This window comes from Zeugodacus cucurbitae, chromosome 6, assembly GCF_028554725.1.
Source record: "Zeugodacus cucurbitae isolate PBARC_wt_2022May chromosome 6, idZeuCucr1.2, whole genome shotgun sequence".
Lineage (NCBI taxonomy): Eukaryota > Metazoa > Arthropoda > Insecta > Diptera > Tephritidae > Zeugodacus > Zeugodacus cucurbitae.
The window spans coordinates 33401094-33419777 of record NC_071671.1 but is presented as its reverse complement, the minus strand read 5'-3'; the positions used below and the strand labels follow the sequence as shown (position 1 = coordinate 33419777).

The 18684-nt window shown below is 38.7% G+C and overlaps 1 protein-coding gene across 2 annotated transcripts in view; it reads left to right on the top strand.

The window, feature by feature from the left end:
- The window catches only part of LOC128922624 (uncharacterized), a 62925-nt gene extending 44241 nt beyond the window's left edge, over window positions 1-18684 (top strand). The window contains exon 3 of one of the 2 annotated variants that reach the window (XR_008471812.1): window positions 18399-18535. Coding sequence is in view for 1 of the 2 variants with exons in the window: in XM_054233750.1 (XP_054089725.1) it covers window positions 18399-18541 (143 nt within the window). In the remaining variant the exon portion in view is untranslated. Of the gene's footprint in view, window positions 1-18398 lie in introns of both variants that reach the window. The other variant, XM_054233750.1, reaches the window with a different exon arrangement.

The window sequence follows — 18684 nt, the reverse complement described above, 5'->3', positions numbered from 1 at the left end:
TAGAACGTACCTATGAGCGTTGCCCCCGTCACGATGTCAAAATCGTGCTTGGCGATTTCAACGCTAGGGTGGGTAAAGAAGGTGTCCAGCATAAGATCTTCTATCAAGCTACTTGGCTGTCCCGGATCGAGTCACTCGCAACCAGATCGATCATGTTGTGATAGATGGACGACATGTCTCCAGTGTTTTTGATGTGCGTACGCTTCGTGGTCCCAATTTGACTCGGACCTCTATCTTGTAGCAGCTAAGATACGCACGCGCCTCTGTGTAGAAAAGCGCAGACGTCAACAAATACAAGGAAGGTTCGACATCGAGAAGCTGCAATCACAACCGACAGCCGAAAGATTTTCTACTCGACTTGCACTCCTGCTCTCTGAGAGCTCTCTTCAGCATCTCGGTATAAGGGAACTGTGGGATGGCATATCAAACTCCTTACGTACAGCTGCAACCGAAACCATTGGCTTTCGGAAAAGTCAAAAAACAGCTAGTATGAGACTCTATAAAGGTGTACAGCTACTGGCGTACGCCGATGATATCGATATTATTTGAAACAACACCCGCGCCGTTAGTTCTGCTTTTTCCAGACTAGATAAGGAAGCGAACCGTATGGGTCTGCGGGTGAACGAGGGCAAGACGAAATATCTCCTGTCGTCAAACAAACAGTCAGCGCATTCGCGACTTGGCTCCCACGTCACTGTTGACAGTCATAACTTTGAAGTTGTAGATAATTTCGTCTACCTGGGAACCAGCATTAACAGCAATAACAATGTCAGCCTGGAAATCAAACGCAGAATCACTTTTGCCAACAGGTGCTAGTATGGACTAAGTAGCCAATTGAAAAGTAAAGCCCTCTCTCGACGGACAAAAACCAAACTCTACAAGTCTCTCATCATTCCCGTATATGTATATACCTATAGTGACAATCTGCTTATAATGATAAGTATTAGCAAGAACATGCACTGTCGGAGGGGAAACGATTAGCTGTAAAACACTTTAGCAAAGCATGTGATACTGCTATGAACAGAAAAAGGTGAAACAATGAAATCGAAACACTGAGAAGTGATAGTCACAAAGCGGGGCACCGTTTCCAACGGAGCGTAGGCAACGATGGTTGTTCTAGACTGCGTGAAAAATTTTGATGACAAGGGTTAAAGATGGCAAGAGACAAGTCCATCGCTTCTTCAAAACGTTGTGAAAACGCTATTTCTTCAACAAAGCCCCGTCGGAGGGAATCAACACACTGAGGAGTCAGAGGTCGTAAATGCACCAAAAATTACAGTTACAGAAGTATTACAATCTGCAGAGCGTGTCGGAAACTCTAAAAAATTGCAATTAAATACAATACAAAGATGTTCACTGATTTATTCAGCGAGTTCAGCGGCTGGTACTTTTGCAGAAACCGAAAAAACCGGCAGGGGAACCGAGCTCATATCGACCATTTTACATGATTGATACGATGGGCAAAATCCTGGAGCTGGATCTGGATCTGTTTAAAAAATAAATGGCATCTGAAACTCGCTGCGTACCGCTGAAGCCGAAACAATTGGATTTCGGCAACGACAAAAAAGGAGCTGATACGATGAAGATTGCCGTCTTGCAGCGGAGAGAAAACAGACTGCCTACCTTGCAACGTTGTAAACGACCACAACTCGTGTGCGATGGGACGGGACATACCGAGAGCTGAAGAGGGAAGCGAGACGCATTCGCAGACAAAAAAAGAAAGACGGCGAAACTGAGTATGAAGAGCTTGATAAGCTGGCCAACAGGGGTAATGCTCGAAAATTGTATGAAAAACTTAAGCGACTTAAAGTTTCAAGATCGGAGCATCTCATGTAGAGACCAAGGTGGTAATCTGGTCCTGGGAACAAGACATATCCGTCCTGCTGAATGGCAGTGAAAGTACAACGCCAATCCATGACGATGGAATAGATGTTCCATTACCCATCTATGAAGAAATTCGAATAGCAATTACCCATTTGAAGAACAACAAAGTGGATTGTCGGCTATTCAAATACGGCGGCGAAGTACTGATAAGGTACTTGTGTGAATGAGGACAAGGCGAAATATCTCCTGTCATCAAACAAACAGTAAGCGCAATCGCATCTTGACTCCAACGTCACTGTTGACAGTCATAATTTCCAAGTCGTTGATAATTTCGTATACTTAGGAACCAGTATAAAACACACCAACAATGTCAGCCTCCAAATCCAACGCAGGATCACTCTTGCCAACAGGTGCTGCTTTGGACTGAGTAGGCAATTGAAAAATAAAGTCCTCTCTCGACGAACCAAAATCAAACTCTACAAGTCGCTTATCATTCTCGTCCTGCTTTATGGTGCAGAAGCGTGGACGATGTCATATGAGTTATACGACTACATTGACATAGTTCAACGAATAAAAAGACAGCGGCTACGCAGGCTAGCTAGGTTATATTGTCCGCATGGATGAAAACACTCCAGCTTTGAAAGTATTCGATGCAGTACCTGCCGGAGGAAGCCGCAGAAGAGGATGACCTCCACTCTCTTGGAAAGACCAGGTGGAAAGCGACCTGGGTACTCTTGGGATTTCCAACTGCTAAGGAGAGGGAGGAGTGGTGTGCTAATTTCGATTCGGCTATAATAACTCATCATATTCCTGGATACATACTTAAGTACTCAAGTTTGGTCCAAGTTGTCCCCATAAATATTGTACATCTATTATTCTTACTGACTTTATGCCAAAAATATATGCCAATCTGCGGGATATCTTAATAAAATTTATAGGGATGATATAAAATCGTAACATTGTACTCGTATTCCATGTAGCCAAGTATAGCTTTTACAGGGATTTTGAAATTTCTTGTTAATTACAAATATACAGAGGTAGTCAAAATTATCTACACATCGGACGTTTTTTACAAGTTTCACAGAAAAAGCTTTTGCTTGTTGTTGTCGCAGGGTAACGAAATGCTATGTTGTTATAAACTTTGTTCTATCCCTGAGCGAATGAAGTCGGTTTGCCAAGAATAGCTAGAAATATGGCGCAGAAATAAGCAAATGAACTGAAGACTCGCAGTAGTCAAAAGTATTTACACAAATTATTTTTGCGTTAAAAGTATTTACACACGGCGATTTTTCCTTTATCCTTGGATTTGGTTTCAGCAATAGTAGTAATTTGATTCTATTGCATTCATAACAAACAAACGCAACCTTAAAATATAAAAAATGGTAAATAAAATGCAGAAAACAAAGGAATTATCGATTATAACTAAATCGGCGACTTACTAAGTTTAAGACTGCGGTTTCGGCTTCGGAGTTAGTAAAAATATATAGAATTTAAAGGAATTCTGTTTATAATGTTATTAAAAAGAAGATACCAACAACTGCAAGGATACTTTAAAGAGAACTGGACGGAAACTTGTGATAACTCAAAGATAATGAGATTAGATTAGTAAGAACTGTCATACAAAATCCCACAATTAGTCCTCTTAATATTGCAGCACCATCGAATCAGCATATTTCATGAGCAGTTAATGATGGTCCACGGCTTAGGATATTAAAAAAGTTAACATAAATGACTACGTTGTGCATAAAGTGGTCAATATTTCCGAAACCGATCCGATTCCGAAAAATCGATATGCCTCTTCTTTGCCATAAATTGCATTCAGTAGTTCCAGGTGAGAAGAAGAATAATGCAGTTTAGACGCTAAATAGAGTCGGAGCTGACATTATGATTTTTTGGGGAAGTTTACCTTACTTAAGTTCTGGAGATTTGGTACTAATTTAGGGACCCTAAATCTTCCGGATATATCAGAATTCATATGACCATGCCATTATAGTGGTTAGTCAACCTTTCTCAACTATTGACAATATTTTAAAATAGGACAATCCTCCATTTCATAATGCCTAAGGCAGACATATGGTTTCTGTACTACGATATGTACTAAAATAAAAGCTCAAGAAACCATATACCAGCATAGTGACACACATGTAGTATTGTACTATGTTTACATCCATCAGCTGATACAAATAAATTCAAGCAAAATATATTGATGAATAACAGGCAGGAAAATTTTTCCTGACTTAGTTATAACTTCAAACAATCTTATAATATTATTGTCCAATATAATTATTACATATTACATATTTTTCACACCATTTTTTCAAATTTTGCTTTTTGATTTCAATTAATTTTGAATTTAATTTATTTTCTGTATGTCAAAATGTCAGAAAACATATGATTAAGGGCGAAGAGCTTAAAGCTTACGATGTGTTCAATGCAATCCATTGTAGTACATTTCACAACACTACAAAATTTCAATGGTTTCTAGAACTCTATTGTAGTACGGAACACCATTTGCTTTCAAACAAAATTCGGAAAACCGGTGATACACATAAGGTTTCTGAAGCATACTACAATATGTACTACATGTCTGTCTCAGGTATAAAAGGATCAAGTTGACCTCCGCAGAGCCCCGACCTAAACTTTATTGAAAATATTTGGACATTCGTTAAATATTAGAGACAATTGATATAATAACCGAAAACGCCGACATTACCGATATTTGGTCCAAATTAACAGTTAACTTAGCACACAATTGTGTTGAATCAATTAGGACCATAAAGCAGACTGTTATTGAAGCCAAAGGCGGTGTAACCAATTATGAATTTATCGCCTTACTGCCTTCCCTAAATAAAAGCGTCAGCGGCAAATGACTGTCACAAAATTCTCATACCCACAAAATTTGTATGGCGCATAACGAAATAACGCGACGGCGACGCTGAGCGGTTGAAAAATTCTATTTTGACAGAGCGTTCCGAAGTAAAGTTGGCTGCGAAAAACGAAGTTTCTCTGTACATTAATATTCCACAACAACAACTCAAGTAAACATATTTGATATTTGACATAAAGTTGCCGCTTTTATTTAGAGGTGGCGCATCGACGTTAACGCTGAGCGTTAAAAAACGTTATGCGAACGCTTTTATTTAGGGAAGGCAATTAGAATAGTAACATAGGCTAAACATTAAAATTAAAAAATTATCATTAAATAAGAACAAAAATTAGCCAGTTTAAAAACTATTCGCTCTGGAAAGCTGCAAGGAATATTAATAAACAAATAAAACATTTCGAACCAATAAAATTAAACGAAACTGAATGGGCCAAAACGAATGCACAAATAGCTGAAGTATTTGCAAATGATATGAGAAAGACATTTACACCTAACGATGGACACGAGCTAAACTGTGAAAATAGTTGGTTGGATCCAATCGTCAGCATTTCTCCAGTTACTAGTAAAGAAATTAAAAGTCTTATCAGGAGAGATGTTTCGCAATCTACCAAATAATGTATAACAAGTAAGGAAGAGCTAAGTTCGGGTGTAACCGAACATTTTATACTCTCGCAATTTATTTATTTAACTTTGACACACATATTCGTCATATATATTGTATAAAGTCCATTGAAAGTTGGAAACCATAATATTAGGTTAGAAGCACCGAGTTCCTTGTGTTCGATATATGGGGCTGCCACACTATTAACATAGTATTTGAGCAAAGTTCTGCACCGATATCTTCACTAGTACTTACTTTATACATTGTAAAGTAAACGATTCAGATTGTCTTCAAAGTTCTGGTATATAGGAAGTAGACGTGCTTGTGAAGCAATTTGGCCTATTGGGATGTAAGGAAACTATTACAAACCAAGTTTCATTGAAATCGGTCGAATAGTTCCTGAGATATGGTTTTTGACCCATAAGTGGGCGACGCCACGCCCATTTTCCATTTTGTAAAAAAATCTGAGTGCAGCTTTCATCTGCCATTTCTTATGTGAAATTTAGTGTTTCTGGCGTCTTCCGTTAGTGATTTAACCCTTTTTAAGTAATTTTCAACATAATCTTTGTATGGGAGGTAGGCGTGATTATAATCCGATTTTCTCCATTTTTGGACACTATAAGGTAGTACCTAAAAGAAACGACTCCAGAAAGTTTCCTTGATACTGCTTTAGTAGTTTGCGAGATATGTACAAAAAACTTAGTAGGGGGCGGGGCCACGCCCACTTCCCCAAAAAAATTACATCCACATATGCCCCTTCATAGTGCGATCCTTCATACCAAATTTTACTTCCATAGCTTCATTTATAGCTTAGTTATGGCACTTTATGTGTTTTCGGTTTTCGCCATTTTGTGGGCGTGGCAGTGGTCCGATTTTGCTCATTTTCGAAAGCAACCTTCCTATGGTGCCTAGAAATAAGTGTGCCAAGTTTCATCAAGATATCTTAATTTTTACTCAATTTACAGCTTGCACAGACGGACGGACGGACGGACGGACAGACAGACATTCGGATTTGAACTCCACTCTTCACCCTGATCACTTTGGTATAAATAACCCTATATCTAACTCGTTTAGTTTTGGGTGTTACAAACAACCGTTATGTGAACAAAACTATAATACTCTCTTTAGCAACATTTGTTGCGAGAGTATAAAAAAAGTTGTCAACATTGTAAACAGCGCATTATACTTAAGATACGTTACATCGCTTTGGAAAGTATCTGAAGTTATTATGATACCTAAGCCGGGTAAACCACTACATGATGTCACATCTTACAGGACAATATCGCTGCTGCCAGCTCTATCGAAAGTCTTCGAAAATGTTCTCATAAAGAGGCTCAAATCAATAATAAATCGAAAACACCTTATACCAGTACATCAGTTCGGCTTTCGTGATCATCATTCAACAATTAACCCGGTACACCGAATCTTTAATTTCGTTGAAAATGCTATGGATAAAAAGAACGTTTGTTCGGCGGACTTCTTAGACGTGTCTCAGGCTTTTGATAGAGTTTGGCTTTGGGGTCTACGACTTTACTTAAAAAACAAGTAAGGAAGGGCTAAGTTCGAGTGTAACCGAACATTTTATACTCTCGTAATTTATTTATTTAACGTTATTTATATTATATAGTACACAATTTGACCCACATATTCGTCATATATATTGTATAATGTCCATTGAAATTTGGAAACACTAAACCGAGCTCCTCGTGTTCGATATATGGAGCCTTAAAAACCTGTGGTCCGATTTCGGCGATTTTTAGAATGGGACTGCCACACTATTAACATAGTATTTGTGCAAAGTTCTGCACCGATATCTTCACTAGTGCTTACTTTATATATTGTAAAGTAAACGATTCTGATCGTCTTCAAAGTTCTGGTATATAGGAAGTAGGCGTGGTTGTGAAACGATTGGGCCAATTTTCACAACATATTATTGGGAGGTAAGGAAACTATTACAAACCAAGTTTCATTGAAATCGGTCGAGTAGTTCCTGAGATATGGTTTTTGGCCCATAAGTGGGCGACGCCACGCCCATTTTCCATTTTGTAAAAAAAATCTGAGTGCAGCTTCCATCTCCCATTTCTTATGTGAAATTTAGTGTTTCTGAAGTTTTTCGTTAGTGAGTTAACCCACTTTTAGTAATTTTCAACCTAACCTTTGTATGGGAGGTGGGCGTGGTTATTATCCGATTTCTTTCATTTTTGGACAGTATTAAGAAATGGCTAAAAAAAACGACTGCAGAAAATTTGGTTTATATAGCTCTATTGGTTTCCGAGATATGTACAAAAAACTTAGTAGGGGGCGGGGCCACGCCCACCTCCCCAAAAAATTACATCCACATATGCCCCTTCCTAGTGCGATCCTTCATACCAAATTTTATTTCCATAGCTTTATTTATGGCTTAGTTATGGCACTTTATGTGTTTTCGGTTTTCGCCATTTTGTGGGCGTGGCAGTGGTCCGATTTTGCTCATTTTCGAAAGCAACCTTCCTATGGTGCCTAGAAATAAGTGTGCCAAGTTTCATCAAGATATCTTAATTTTTACTCAAGTTACAGCTTGCACAGACGGACGGACGGACGGACAGACAGACATTCGGATTTGAACTCCACTCTTCACCCTGATCACTTTGGTATATATAACCCTATATCTAACTCGTTTAGTTTTGGGTGTTACAAACAACCGTTATGTGAACAAAACTATAATACTCTCTTTAGCAACATTTGTTGCGAGAGTAAAAAAACATCATATCATCCCATTTATATAAATGGTACTCCTATACCACATCACAATAATGCTAAGTACTTAGGAATCACCCTAGATGCTAAGCTTCGCTGGAAAGAGCATGTCAAGAAAAAAAGGTGCGAGCTTGATTTAAAATTTGCTAAGTTTTACCTTCCGGTCGGTAGGAGATCCACGCTTTCAATCGCAAACAAGCTGTTTATATATAATCAAGTACTAAAGCCAATTTTGGCCTATGGAGCTCAACTATGGGGTTGCTCAACTCAAAACTGTATTGCCTGTATTCAGCGCTTCCCAAATAGGGTACTAAGAAGTATAGTTAATGCTCCTTGGTATGTTAGATCTGCTGACCTTCACCGTGATCTTGGTGTGAATTCAGTAGTAAACGAAATAACCAAACTTTCAAAGACTGACGAAATGAGGCTTATACAGCATGTAAATGAAGAGGCATTCAGACTCATCGGTACTGCTTAACGAGAAAACCGACTGAAACGTAAGAGACCTTCAGACTTAGCAAGGCAACTGTAGCAGCAAATGAATTTCTCTGGTACAATTGTAATAATAAACAAGTAAGGAAAGGCTAAGTTCGGGTGCAACCGAACATTTTATACTCTCGCAATTAATTGAAGAAAACATACAAATTTACCCATAAATTCGGCTTAAAGCTTAATAGCATAATGAAAATCGTAATTCCTGAACCGATTTCATTCATTTTCACAAGCAAGGCACACTATATCCAAGACATATTAACTAATACATACATGCGGAATAGAGCCCACCGTATTTTTGAAAAACCTATAATTAGGTATAAGGAGGCTAGAACAGAGACACACTATTGGAAGAAAACAATTTCCTCAATTTAAGGTTAATATTTACCCTTAGGCGCTGAGCTCGACATGTTCGATATTTGGGGCCTTGAAAAGTTATAGTCCGTTTTCAACAAATTTTTCACAAGTGAAGCCAGAGATAATATGCACTATTTGTGTAAAGTTTTATTCCGCTATCTTCATTGGTTCCTTATGTATATATTATAAAGTGAAGGAATAAGATGGAGTTCAAAATTAAGTTATAAGGAAAGTAGTCGTGGTTGTGAAACGATTTCGCCCATTTTTTCCGTGTTATCAGGGTGTCAAGAAAATATTATATACCGAATTTCATCCAAATCGTTCAGAAAGTTTGGTTTATATAGTTTTATTGCTTTGCGAGTTATATACAAATAACCGATTTGTGGGCGGGGCCACGCCCAAATATGCCCCTTCCTAGTGAGATCCTTTATTCCAAAGTGTTTTTGTTTTTCGCCATTTTGTGGCCTTGGCAACGGTCCGATTTCGAACACTTTCGAAAGCAACCCTCTCATGGTCCCAAGGAGTATTTGTGCCAAGTTTCGTCAAAATATATTAATTTTTACTCAAGTTACAGCTTGCACAGACGGACGGACGGACGGACAGACATCCGGATTTCAAATCTACTCGTCACCCTGATCACTTTTGTATTTATAACCCTATATATAACTTTTTTAGTTTTAGGTGTTACAAATAACCGTTATGTGAACAAAACTATAATACCCTCTTAGCAACTTTTCTTGCGAGAGTATAAAAAATAATCAAGTTGTGTGTAAATACTTTTGACGCAAAAAAATGTGTGTAAATACTTTTGACTACTGCGAGTCTTCAGTTCGTTTGCTAATTTCTCCGCCATATTTCTAGCTATTCTAGCCGAACTAACTTCATTCGCTCAGGAAAAGATCAAGGTTTACAACAACATAACATTTTGTTACCCTGCGACAACAACAACAACAAGCAAAAGCTTTTTCTGTGAAACTTGTAAAAAAACGTTCGATGTGTAAATAGTATATGTATAGTATATCTCAAAAACCTCAGCAAAATTGAGGACTAAAAATATAAAGTTACGTCCACTTCATTTTATTTTATCCTCAAATACATACATATTGGTCATTGTCCGAGTTATCTTAATAAAATTTGATGTATGTATATATGCAGTGGCTTAATGTTGTAATGGAACAGTATAAAGAATAAAGTTTCGATCATTATAATTGGTTAAATAGAAATAGTACAAATATTTTATATTTAATATTAAAATGCTTAAATAATAAGCTTAAATAATTAATAAAAAACAGGTGCAAATTTTACATTAGTTAATTTTATATATTTTTTTTATTTTATAATATCTTAAAAAAGTTAGGTAATAGTAGGTGGCACGAAATAGGCTAGGAGACCAATAATAAAAATTTGCATATAATATGAGTAAAAGCGGATGAAACGGAAACTGCTCTAAAATTCGGCAAAATAAACGTGCTTGAAACTCCATCACAATCTCCCGATTTAGATGTATTCGAGCATGTGTAACCTTACTTGGAACACACTATACGAAGACACCGCATATTACAACACATATAATTGTCAAACATGTATTAAAATCATGTAAGGAAAGGCTAAGTTCGGGTGCCACCGAACATTTTATACTCTCGCAATTTAATGAAGAAATTTTATTGACACTCAAATTTACCCATAAATTCGGCATAAGTTTGATAGAATAACGAAAATCGTCATATATAGATATGAGGGCTGATGTAATTCCTGAATCGATTTCATTCATTTTCACCAGCAAGGTACAATATATCCAAGACTATACGATCACTTAATTTTGTTCATGTTCGATATTTGAGGCATTGAAAAGTTATAGTACGTTTTCGACACAGATTTGTGTAAAGTTTTATCCAGCTATCCTCATTGGTACCTTATGTACAAGTTGACTCAAGTAGCTCACCCACAGATGTGAGTTCACACGTGGCTTGAGTGAACAAAATACTTAACTTTAACTTATTTAACTGGCGCCCAACAAGAAGGATTGGAACCCAACAAAAACGTAGTGGAACACTATAAATAAATAAAGAAGCATCTAATAAGAGTGCTTATTCGACAAAAAAATCGAAAAAAATAAAAAAATGTTTTGCTTTCAAGAGAGTTATTAATAGAATCTGTGCGAAAGATTAATTAATTTTCATAACATATAAAAAAAAAATATTCGAGTGACAGTGAATTAGAGTGTCCAAATTGACTTTATAAGATATCGCTCAAAGAATCTGAAATAAGAGCGCTTGTCGAGCTTGCGGTTAACACTGCGCTTGCAAATCAAGCTCACATTTTCGAAAAAAAAGATAAAAGCTATAGAAAATTAATTTGTATCTTTAACCATAGCCGAGGTAGAAGTATTTAAAGATGCTGAATTAGTACAAGGAATATATTGCGATGAAACATTAGACATGGTAATGTTACTACCTGACTTCGAAGGGAAACAAGAGACATATGCATCGAGGCGCAAAGCTGCTCATATGGCCTATAAAAGTTTTGAGACTTATGTGGGGAGTTCTAAACACTACCAGGCATTAGGCATTATTAGAAATAAAAGAAGGGGATCCGCTGATATGATGCTGTCCTCATACGATACACCACTCAATTTTAAAGCAATAATTAATAGACTAGACTATAGGTACGCTGACAAGCGTCCTATTTATCTTATTGAACAAGAGTTATCGACTCTGTGTCAAGGAAACTTGTCAATAATGCAGTTTTATGACGAAATCGAGCGTAAGTTAACGCACCTTTTTAATAAAACCATAATGACATACGAAAGCACCTTAGCTGCTTCTCTAAACGAGAAATACAGAACAGATGATCTGAGGATATTTATTTCAGGTGCGAAAAAACCCTTAAGTGACATTCTTTTTGCGGCACGCCCAAATGACCTGCCATCAGCATTAGCCTTAGCTCAAGAAGTTGAGTCTAATCATGAACGTTCCAAATTCGCAATTAATTTTGCAAAAAGCTTGGAAGAAAGAGCCCATCGAAATGAATATCGACAACAAAAGAGTTTAGATTCAGACTATAAAAACGTGCAGCTGCCTAAAAATCCATTTTTTGGCAGACAAAAATCTCAAAATAGAAGCCCATTGCCAAAACAAGATACACCTCAACCGATGGACATTGACGGTTCATTCCGAATCAGGCAGTCTGAACAAAAACCAAATCCTTATGTACTGCAAGGTTTACGCAACCAAAGCAACAAAGAATAAATCATCTTTTACGAAATAAAAGCAATCCTGCTCATGAGAAATTAGAATAATAAAATATAAAGTACAGCCAAATTAGAAGCGAATGATATTAGAGTTGAAACTTATTAATATGATGAAATACATGCAATAGAAACCGACTTGGGAACAGCGGTTTAAATAAAAAGGGGAGAGGTCCTTAAGGACAGATAAGTCTTTCAGAAATATAGCGAAACAAGATTACTTATGAACCACTTCTCCTAGTTTCATATGCAAAAAATTAGAATCTGATGTAGGTCATATAGAAACACTTTTAGAAACAGTTAACTCACCATAGATAAGCAGGGAGTATTAATGTTCTAGGAATCGCTCAGAAAGTGATTCTCGGAACTCCCGATTTTGAAGATTTTGTAAATCCAACCAGCAAAAGCTAATTGAGTCAATAGATAGATAAACTATAATAAATACTCGGATACAGTAACGAATTAACAAATTAACAAAAACCGTAAATACTATCGTTAATAATGCAAAAGATAAAGAAATTGATACTGGTCACCTCTATGAAACATTACTCGCAAGGGATATCTCAGAACTTGAAACACTATTGTTGTCAATTACACTCGCAAAGATTCGCGTTATTAACCCTCTTATTTTCAATTCTAAAGTTTTAGAAAAAATGTTAAATGAGCACTCTACAGGTATCACAATAATAGATTTAATGGAAGAAGCATATGTCAATGTAATACTAGATCGTAATTTTTATATTTTATAATTAAATAGACTGAACCTAGATTAGTTTGTAAAAAGTTAACTCATTTTCCTATCGAACACAACGGCACAATACTAAATACTCGCTAAAAGCTTCAATGTCGCAGATTGCGGCGATAAGATCCTGTTAATTTGAAACTATACCATCATGGAAACTGCACTACCACCCTCACGAAGACTTTCTACAAGAAATTACCCTTTACCACTTGTACTCAACAACTACACTCCGGAGGCACGGCGCATTGCAATACCCGTCCCAGCGACCTAAAATCGTTGGAAGTAATGGATGACGGTAACATCATTTTTAATTATATAACTGCTGTAATAAAAATGGACAACTGTTCCGGAAAAACCATCTATGGCACATTGCTGGTGACATTCGGGTGGGTCTCTATTCTAGAATATGAAGAATATTGTTGGACAACTCCCCAGCTCAGCGACACCGGCGCTCTTGAATATCACTGGTCATCAATAAATTCATCATACCTACAAATGCTTAACATCAAGAATCTACAATACATCACAGCTATTGTATTTTCTATTTTGAAGGTGCTCCAAAATTTAAAAGAAAAGAGACGCACATCTTCCCTAAATATTGTTATTGACAGCCTGAAGAAGCCCGAGGACGGCCTACATTTAGAAGGGGAGGAGTTAACTCAAGTAGCTCATCCACAGATGTGAGTTCACACGTCGCTTGAGTGAACAAAATACTTATCTATCGCCAGCCACTGCGTTGGTCGCTTGATGCTATTATTAGTGCAGCAGAAGATATTGAGAGGATAAGGAAATTCGTTATCTCACGTCAGCCACTGCATTGGTCGCCTTATACTATTAATAGTGCAAAAATGCAAAGTCACGTAGCTAATAGTAAACATAGGCTCTAGATATACTTTCCTTTTTATTTAAGTTTTAGTTATAAATTGTTGCTCATAAAGTGCAGCAGTAGCTCACCAAATTATAATAAAGGACACAATACAAAATAAAATGTGTTGTTTAACCTATTTAACTTACATATATATTATAAAGTGAAGGAATCAGATGGAATTCAAAATTGAGTTATAGGGAAAGGAGTCGTGGTTGTGAACCGATTTTGCCCATCCGTTTTATGAGGGTGTCAAGAAAATATTATATACCGGATTTCATTGAAATCGGTCGAGTAGTTCCTGAGATATGGTTTTTGACCCATAAGTGGGCGATGCCACGCCCATTTTCCGTTTTGTAAAAATATCTGAATGCAGCTTCATTCTGCTATTTCTTCTGTAAAATATTGTGTTTCTGACGTTTTTCGTTAGTGAGTTAACACACTTTTAGTAATTTTCAACCTAACCTTTGTATGGGAGGTGGGCGTGGTTATTATCCCATTTCAACTATTTTCATGGTGTGTGGTGGAGTACGTAAGAGAACCGACTGATCCTTTGTACCAATTTTTTCTTTTATAACTTCTTTAATGGCTTAGTTATGACACTTTATGTGTTTTCAGTTTTCGCAAGCTCTTCGAAAGCAACCTCCTCAGGGTGCCAAGGAATACGTGTTCCAAGTTTCGTTAAGATATCTCAATTTTTACTCAAGTTATCCGTTGCACGGACAGACGGACGGAGAGACATCCGGATTTCAACTCTTCTCGTCATCCTGAACATTTTGATATATATAACCCTATATCATGGGATGGGATCATGTGTAGAAGTTCACGCAAGTGAGGAAAGTTTTTGATTGTCACTCACTTGGGAGTGGCCAGAAACGATTCTTCTCCACATGGTTCAAGCAGCTCACGACTTCCGGTTTTAGACCAAGTATCCTCTGGGTAGCCAACAGACATCCGTTTGAAGGCGAGCTAAAGTGAGAAGGCGAAGCCCGCTTATGCGGTTGTGCGTAGGGTTTGGGACCCACCACATAAAAACACCCCCCCAATGAAAAATCTACGAAAGCCTCGGATGAGACACCCCCCTTTTGATGACGACCCCTGCAAACGTTTTAAGGATAATGATATAAGGGCATGCACCTGGAATGTCCGGACCCTTAATTGGGAAGGTGCCTCTGCCCAGCTGGTTGATGTCCTCATACGACTTAAGGCTGACATCACCGCCATCCAAGAAGTGCGATGGACGGGACAAGGACGGAAGAAGGTGGGTCCTTGTGACATCTACTACAGCGGCCATATAAAGGAGCGCAAATTTGGTGTTGGGTTTGTGGTGGGAGAGAGACTCCGTCGCAGAGTCCTGGCATTCACCCCGGTGGATGAACGTCTAGCCACAATCCGCATCAAAGCGAGGTTCTTCAACATATCGCTGATTTGCGCCCACGCCCCAACGGAAGAGAAGGACGATGTGACCAAAGATGCTTTCTATGAGCGCCTAGAACGCACCTATGAGCGCTGCCCCCGCCACGATGTAAAAGTCGTGCTTGGTGATTTTAACGCCAGGGTGGGTAAAGAAGGTGTCTTTGGCACAACAGTCGGAAAATTCAGCCTCCATGACGAAACATCGCCAAACGGCCTGAGGCTGATCGACTTCGCTGGGGCCCGAAATATGGTCGTCTGTAGTACCAGATTCCAGCATAAGAAAATACATCAAGCTACTTGGCTGTCACCTGATCGAAACACGCGGAACCAAATCGATCACGTTGTGATAGACGGAAGACATGTCTCCTGTGTTTTAGACGTGCGTACGCTCCGAGGACCAAATATAGACTCGGACCATTATCTGGTCGCAGCGAAGATACGCACCCGCCTCTGTGCAGCAAAGAATGCCCGTCAACAAACACAAGGAAGGTTCGACGTCGAAAAGCTGCAATCGCAACAGACAGCCACGAAATACTCTACTCGACTTGCACTCCTGCTCTCTGAGAGCACTCATCAGCATCTCGGTATAAGGGAACTGTGGAACGGCATCTCAAACTCACTGCGTACCGCTGCAGCCGAAACAATTGGTTTTCGGCAACGACGAAAAACAAGCTGGTACGATGAGGAGTGCCGTCTCGCAGCGGAGAGAAAACAGACTGCCTACCTCGCAACATTGCAAACGACCACAACACGTGCGGGATGGGATAGATACCGAGAGCTGAAGAGGGAAGCGAGACGCATTTGCAGACAAAAAAAGAAAGAGGCCGAAATGCGTGAGTACGAAGAGCTTGAGAAGCTGGCAGACAGAGGGAATGCTCGAAAATTTCATGAAAAAATGAAGCGACTTAACGAAGGTTTCAAGACCGGAGCATCCTCATGTAGAGACCAAGGTGGTAATCTGGTAACCGATGTCCAGGGCATACTGGGATTATGGAGGGAACACTTCTCCGACCTGCTGAATGGCAGTGAGAGTACAACACCAGGAGATGGCGAACCCGATCCCCCAATCGATGACGATGGAACAGATGTTCCATTACCCGACCATGAAGAAATTCGAATAGCAATTACCCGCTTGAAGAACAACAAAGCAGCGGGGGCCGATAGATTACCGGCAGAACTATTCAAATACGGCGGCGAAGAACTGATAAGGTGCATGCATCAGCTTCTTTGCAGAATATGGTCGGAAGAAAGCATGCCTGACGATTGGAATCTCAGTGTGCTCTGCCCAATCCATAAAAAGGGAGATCCCACAATCTGCGCCAATTACCGTGGGATCAGCCTCCTAAATATCGCATACCAGGTTCTATCGAGCGTATTGTGTGAAAGACTAAAGCCCACCGTCAACAAACTGATTGGACCTTATCAGTGTGGCTTTAGACCTGGAAAATCGACAACTGACCAGATATTCACCATGCGCCAAATCTTGGAAAAGACCCGAGAAAAGAGGATCGACACACACCACCTTTTTGTCGATTTTAAAGCTGCTTTCGACAGCACGAAAAGGAGTTGCCTTTACGCCGCGATGTCTGAATTTGGTATCCCCGCAAAACTAATACGGCTGTGTAAATTGACGTTGAGCAACACCAAAAGCTCCGTCATGATTGGGAAGGACCTCTCCGAGCCGTTCGATACCAAACGAGGTTTCAGACAAGGTGACTCACTATCGTGCGACTTCTTTAACCTGATGCTGGAAAAAATTATAAGAGCTGCAGAGCTAAACCGAGAAGGTACAATCTTCTACAAGAGTGTACAGCTCCTGGCGTACGCCGATGATATTGATATCATCGGAAGCAACAACCGCGCCGTTTGTTCTGCTTTTTCCCGCATGGATAAGGAGGCGAAGCGAATGGGTCTGGAGGTGAATGAGGACAAGACGAAATATCTCCTGTCATCAAACAAACAGTCGGCGCATTCGCGTCTTGGCTCCCACGTCACTGTTGACAGTCATAACTTCGAGGTCGTAGATAATTTCGTATACCTGGGAACCAGCATCAACAACACGAACAATGTCAGCCTCGAAATCCAGCGCAGAATAACTCTTGCCAACAGGTGCTACTTTGGACTGAGTAGGCAATTGAACAGTAAAGTCCTCTCTCGACGAACCAAAATCAAGCTCTACAAGTCACTTATCATTCCCGTCCTGCTTTACGGTGCAGAAGCTTGGACGATGTCAACATCAGATGAGACGACACTAGGAGTTTTCGAGAGGAAAATTTTGCGCAAGATTTATGGTCCTCAGAACATTGGCAACGGCGAATACCGCAGACGATGGAACGATGAGCTGTACGAGTTATACGACGACATTGACATAGTTCAGCGAATAAAAAGACAGCGGCTACGCTGGCTAGGTCATGTTGTCCGAATGGACGAAAACACTCCAGCCCTGAAAGTGTTCGATGCAGTACCCGCCGGAGGAAGCCGAGGAAGGGGAAGGCCTCCACTCCGTTGGAGGGACCAGGTGGAGAGCGACCTGGTTACACTTGGGATCTCCAACTGGCGCCGAACTGCAAAGGAGAGAGACAGGTGGCGCACTATCGTCGATTCGGCTATAACCGGCTAAACGGTTGCAACGCCAATCACATACATACATACATATATCTAACACCTTTATTTCTAGGTGACACAAACAACCGTTATGTGAACAAAACTATTATACTCTCTTTACCAACTTTGTTGCGAGAGTATAATTACACATTTATTTCTTTTACTTAATTTATTAGTAATTATTTATATGTGTTCTATTATAACATTGGGGTTGAATTCTGTGTTTCTGTTATTATATTTAAATTTTGTGGTAAAGATGAAATATCTTTAAACTTTTTGGTTTGATATACATGAAGAATTAATACCATTTTGAAAAGAAAAAAAAATTGTAGAACTTTACTTTTATTACTTTACTTTTATTACTTTACTTTTATTTAAGTTGAAAGAGTTTTATTCATACTGTTCCATTATTACTTACTGTATATATTGATGTATATATTTCTTATTCCAATTGAATGTAACTTTAATTACTATAATTGGTGTAATTAATATATGTTTTTTTTACAGCGCTCGTTGTTGTTCCTAGTAGGAACATAAATATGAAGTCCTTGTGTTACTTTGAACAATTTAAAAATTTATATCTTACCTTTTTTAAATAAAACCAAGCCAACTAAATTTTTTTCTTTTCAGCTGCTCTCCCGGAAGTTATTTTGCGAAACTGTCGTAATTGTTCACCCCAACAAGCTCAAAATGCTCAAAAATTAACAAATTTTTTACAAGCAAGATATCCGGATGTTTGGGCAATGCTTCTCAAGAAATATCAGAATATATAAAGCATAATTCTTACAATAAAATATTACATTCATGATATAACAAAATCATTTTGATGTTGTTGTTGTTGTATATTTGCCATGTATATTGTATTCATGTCATGTATGCAGCAGCCGTACAAAATAAATAATCTTTCTGAATATGA